We start from the raw sequence: 5,538 nt of genomic DNA, 5'->3' as shown, positions 1-5,538 counted from the left end.
TGCTGCCCCTGGGCCCCTTTCGGCGAAGTTCCTGTCAGAGCCTCGGGTGAGGCTGCAGTTTCTCAGCCCCAAGGGGCTGAGTCGGAGCCCCCTCCTCAAAGTCTGCAGGTGACCAGTTGCCAGCTGTGGGTCCCGCCTTGGCTTCCTGTGACCTGGGGGCCCTTCTCCCCACAGATGCCGCCTCCTGTCCGTACCACAGTTGTGTCCGCAGTGCCCGTCATGCCCCGGCCCCCGATGGCTTCAGTGGTCCGACTGCCCCCAGGCTCGGTGATTGCTCCCATGCCGCCTATTATCCACGCGCCCAGGATCAACGTGGTGCCAATGCCTCCCTCAGCCCCTCCGATCATGGCACCCCGCCCGCCTCCTATGATTGTGCCAACAGGTCAGTGTCTCCTGGTGCTTTCCAGGCCGTTTGGTCAGGACTGCAGGCCAGCACTGTGAGCAGAGCAGTGGCTGGTGCTGCTAGCTGGTCCAGCCCGGGGTCTAGCCCAGAAGAGAGCCATGGCTTCCCTGTGAGTTCCCTGAGCCAGGAGCTGGGAGCCACGGCTCTTGGGGGACATGGTCTGATGTGACAGAGTTGGGGTTTGTGCAGCCTGGGCAGGCGCAAAGGCCTGACAGTGATTACTGCTGGCAGGCACCCCCTCCACCCATCAGTCCTGCCCCTTTTCCAGGGCCTGGCTGCCCAATCTGGGCAGCATCCCCGGTCCCCATGCCAGGAAACCGGCTGGCTGCCAGACTCGGCAAGGAGTGGCCCTTCACACCTCTCGCTGGGAGAAACAGGAAACCTTTGCAATCTCTCCTCTAAGTTCTCACCAGCCCTGATTCCTGGGCTCTTCCCCCCCTCACACAGCTGCTTATTCCTGTCCTTCCAGCCTTTGTGCCCGCTCCACCTGTGGCCCCTGTCCCAGCTCCAGCCCCAATGCCCCCTGTCCACCCTCCGCCTCCCATGGAGGATGAACCTGCCTCCAAGAAACTGAAGACAGAGGATAGCCTCATGCCCGAGGAGGAGTTCCTTCGCAGAAACAAGGTATGTGATCCCGGAGCGCTGCCCGTGGCCGCGAGCGTCTAGCTGGGAGTCCAGTCCCGCCCCGCCACACACTGCCTGGCTCACCCCATTCTGCTCCCGTGGTTTTGGCTTCCAGAGCGTGGGTCAGCCAGTGTGGCCCCTGAGGGCTTCTGGGCACATACTTGACGTGGGTCAGCAGCTGGAGGAGCAGACAGCATTGGTTCCCTGGTGTGAACTATTGTAGAGGCCGGGAGGAGACCAGGCTGCACAGGCAGCAGGACTTGAGTGTGGAAGGGACCCTCAACCCCAGAGCAGCGATTTTCAACCTTTTTCATCTCATGGCGCGCGCACGCACACACACACACACACACACACACACACACACACTTACTAACATTCCACTGCACACCAAAAATGTATTTTTTGCCAACCCGACCAAAAAAATAGGTATAATTTTGATTCATTCACAACAGACAGCTGCTGTTGTCATTTTCTTACTAGACAATCTAAGGGAAAAGATGTCAGATATTGCATGTTTTAAAAATTCTAGCAGCACACCAGTTGAAAATTGCTGCCCTGGGTGCAGGTCTTACTTTGTGGCCTTCGTTTGACAAATCTTTTTTTCTTTCATTTTTTCCTTCTAGCAGCACACCAGTTGAAAATTGCTGCCCTATAGGAAATCCTGGGTGCAGGTCTTACTTTGTGGCCTTCTCCAGTTTCAGCCCTTCGGAGGTCTGCCTGTTGTGGGCATCCTGTCTGGGTGCTAGCAATAAGGGGAGGTGGGGATCTTGGCACTTCAGTCCCTAGGAAAGTTGTTAGGCTCCATGAGGAGGCAGGAACAGTCTCAGCCCCATCTCCAGCCCCCCAGTGCGTTTGACAAATCTTTTTTTCTTTCATTTTTTCTCAATAGTGTCTCCCATCTCTTGAGGGCCCAAGTGCCAGGGTAAAGCGACCTGCTGTACGCGCATTTGTCCATTTAGTGCTCACAACAGTACCGTGCAGTGGTTGTGATGAGCTGCCTAATAGACATGGCATTGAAGTTCAGAGAGACCTACTTACTAGTTAGCGGGGAGGCTGAGTTGGAAACCCAGGTCTTCTGATTTCACAGTTCATATTCTTACCCCCCGTGGTAATTCTAGGGGTTTTCAGAGCATTTTCATGTCACTTCTTCAGCTCCAGACTCACCAGGAGGCAGGGTAGAGATCATTTTCAAGAAGAGAAACAAAATCTTGTGCCATGTCCCCAGTGGCATCAGGGACCGTGCCCAGGAGCCCAGGTGGAGAGGTGACACCGTCTAGACTGGCCCAGGAATAGGAGAGCATAGTTCCTGATCGGCTCAGGGGTCCCAGGCATAATGGCCACCTCCTGTTTTGCAGGGTCCAGTGTCCATCAAGGTCCAAGTGCCCAACATGCAGGATAAGACAGAATGGAAACTGAACGGACAGGTGCTGGTCTTCACGCTCCCACTCACTGACCAGGTATGAGCTGCTGCCAGGGAACCGAGGGGTCAAGGGGCAGTGTCCTTCAGCTGACCTTAGCAAAGGGGTAAATGAACTCTCCTTGGTCCCCCAGGTCTCTGTTATCAAGGTGAAAATTCACGAAGCCACGGGCATGCCTGCAGGGAAACAGAAGCTGCAGTATGAGGTGAGTCAGGTGTCTGGTCCTAGCCCTTGGGTCGTCCCAGAAGCTAAGTCCCCTGTGGAACCAAAGGAGGGGGAGATGCCTGGATGTGGCCACCTGAGTCCATCCAAGGAGTAATGACGCTGCTGGGAGAGAGCGCAGGGGCAGGTTAGCCTGACAGGTGAGGCTGTGGTGGGTCACAATACAGTCTGTGTGGGATCTAAAAGCCCTCTGCCTCAGTGACAAGGGTGGACACCTGGGGACAGTTTCTCGGGGTGCTCTAGTGGGTTTCTGGTCCAGGGGTGGAGCCACCCAGTCAGTGTGGTTACAAGTAGCCTGGCTTTGTGCGCAGACAGAGGTGACAGTCCAGCTAGGCCTGTGCCCACCAGGTCTCACAAGGCTGCTATGTTGTCCCACTTTGGACTTTGACAAATCTCCACTCTGGGCCTCAGTTTCCTGTCTGCATATGTGGCTGTTGGACTAGCTGATCTCTAAAGGTGTTGTGGTTTAAAATTCTGTGGGGTTGGTCAGGGCCAGCTTCTTGGAGAGTTGACAAAAGGGAAGAACATGGCTTGGTAGGAAGGAAGGAAGGAAAAGCAAAGCATTCTGGGAGGAACCAAAGACCTGCCCTGTGCCTGCATCCCCCCTTGCTCCCGGCCTTCCTTTAGGCTCCTGTGTTCACTCGGTTCAGAACGTGAGCAGACATTGGGAGTGAGGCTGCGTCGTGTGCTCAAGGCCAGATTGCCCATGCTAAGCACACTGTCTGTTTTTCAGGGCATCTTCATCAAGGATTCCAACTCGCTGGCTTACTACAACATGGCCAATGGCGCTGTCATCCACCTGGCCCTCAAGGAGAGAGGAGGGAGAAAGAAGTAGAGGAGGAAACCTGTCAGGTCCGTCATTGCTGTTCGCCTCTCCGGTCCCTCACCCCCTGCCCCAGGTCCCGGAGACCCTGCCTTGTACGCGTTTCCCTCAGTTTGGAAATTTAAATTGACCTGCGTTTCCTCCACTCCCCCTTCCCACACTGGTGAGGGGGCTGCCTGCCCCACCCTCCTCTCCAGTGTCTCTGGAATTCCTTTGTGTTCGAGTCTTGATTTGAAGGGATTCGTTTCTTCTGGCAGCCCATTAGGAAATGTGAACCCAGGAATGTTCTGGGGATAGTGTCATCGTGTCGATTGGTGCTTGGCTGATAGAATATGCTTGTTATCGTCATTAATCATTTTGTGTTTTGCCACAGGCTGTCTAATAAACCCCTTGGACCCTTCTTGTGAAATCAGTGTCATAAGACTGGTCTCTTGGCCACCTGCACCCTGTCCAGACTCAAGGCGGGAGGGGGGGGGACACGAGGGGGGAGCGTGGCACGGTGCCTTATGGCTCTTCTGCTCTGAGGAATGCTGGGTTTTTAACTAACTTATTGACACCATCAAGTCTTTCATGACTCATGGAAAGATATATTTTATTATCCTTTTAAAGCATTCAGACTCTCTAAAGGCATAGCCCTGTATGTTTAAGAGACTAATACAGGCATCTTCACAGAAGCACAAGGACGGGTGAGATGCAGTTTCTGGGTCAGGGGACAGCGTGAGACACATGCTGATGAGACGAGGGTAGCGGTTCCCTGCAGGCCTGGAATCACCCATCACCTCTCTGGCTCCTGACCTCGGGCCGGTGGCTTATGCTGAGTGAGCACAGGGACATGAGGTTTTTTAAAAAAATGTATTGTGCTGAGGCCATGAACTCTTCCAAGGACTATAAAGTTTAACCAGTTCACCCCCTGTTGTCCTAAACACTTTATCAGTGTTAACTCCTGTAATACTGAGGTGAGTATTCCTGTTCGTTTCTTTAAACAGCACTTACCTACTAGCTCAGTCTGTAAGTCACAAGTCCAAGTGTGACTGGGTCTCTGCTTTGGGTCTCACAAGGCTGAGATCAAGATGTTGGCTGGGCTGCATTCCTCTGGAGGCTCGGTGGAAGGATCTGCTCCAAGCTCCTTAGCTCCTTCCTGGAGGAATCCAGTTCCTGTGGTTGTAGGATGAAGTCCCTGTCTCCTTGCTATCTGTCAGCTGGGGGGGGGGACAAGGGGGGGACTCTCAGCTCTGAGGCCACCTGCATTTCTTGGGACTTGGCCCTCTCCATCTTCAGAGTCAGCAATGGCCGTTGAATCCTTCTCACGTTCCGAATCTCTGACCACTGAGTATTCCTGTTTTTACCCTTGAGTAAACTGAGGCACAGAGGGTAAGTCGTATACCCACAGTCACACAGTAAAGAGACGAAAAGAAAATGTGTGCAAAGTACTTGTCACAGTCCTTGCCCCGAGTAAAGGCCAGATGCAGGCTGTTATTTCTGGAACTGCGCGATCACAGGGAGGGAGGTGCTGCTGTAGGTGATCGGAGGGAGGAAGGTGCGCCTGTTGGTAACTGTTCCCTGGTTTTAAATATAAAGCTGATTTCATTCTGAACGTCGCATGTGTGTTTTCCCCAAGAGTTCCCAAAGCCTTTTCTTTGCAGTCCCTCTATTTGATCCTCCTAGCTGCCCCGTAAGGCCCTCGCTAGGCCTCAGAGATGTATTCTCTGTGGGATGTTCTTCCTCACCCTTTTTGACATTTGCCTCCTGCCTGGTTGCTGAAAGTTTTCTCCAGGAGCCAAGGCTAAAATGTGGCTTTCTGAAGTGAGCTCTGTACACCATCTGATTCTCACTCCAAGGGGAATGATCTGGAGACCTGGGGAGTCCCGCACTACAGGCTCTCCTCTCTTCCCGCGATTGGCTCCCGCGATGTACACGCCTCCACTGATTGGCAGGCCCTCCGGGATGAGGCTGGAATGCTGCTGGGAGGAATGCGAGTGAATGGGACCTTTGAGTGGCCCTCTGGGGCCCACACCCAGCTTCCCAGAGCTCCTGAATGGGCATCTGTC

The 5,538-nt window shown here is 54.0% G+C and overlaps 1 protein-coding gene across 1 annotated transcript in view; it reads left to right on the top strand.

Moving 5' to 3' along the window:
* Positions 1-3,899, top strand: part of SF3A1 (splicing factor 3a subunit 1) — a 15,452-nt gene extending 11,553 nt beyond the window's left edge. Inside the window, exons 11-15 of the mRNA XM_015562890.1 lie at positions 175-382; positions 873-1,027; positions 2,383-2,484; positions 2,579-2,650; positions 3,401-3,899. Of these exons, the coding sequence (XP_015418376.1) occupies positions 175-382; positions 873-1,027; positions 2,383-2,484; positions 2,579-2,650; positions 3,401-3,502 (639 nt within the window). The 3' untranslated portion in view covers positions 3,503-3,899. The remainder of the gene's footprint in view (positions 1-174; positions 383-872; positions 1,028-2,382; positions 2,485-2,578; positions 2,651-3,400) is intronic.
* Positions 3,900-5,538: the final 1,639 nt, after the last annotated feature.

Source organism: Myotis davidii, unplaced genomic scaffold (genome assembly GCF_000327345.1).
Source record: "Myotis davidii unplaced genomic scaffold, ASM32734v1 scaffold478, whole genome shotgun sequence".
Taxonomy (NCBI): domain Eukaryota; kingdom Metazoa; phylum Chordata; class Mammalia; order Chiroptera; family Vespertilionidae; genus Myotis; species Myotis davidii.
The sequence above is the reverse complement of the archived record's forward strand: the minus strand, read 5'-3'. Positions and strand labels throughout refer to the sequence as shown.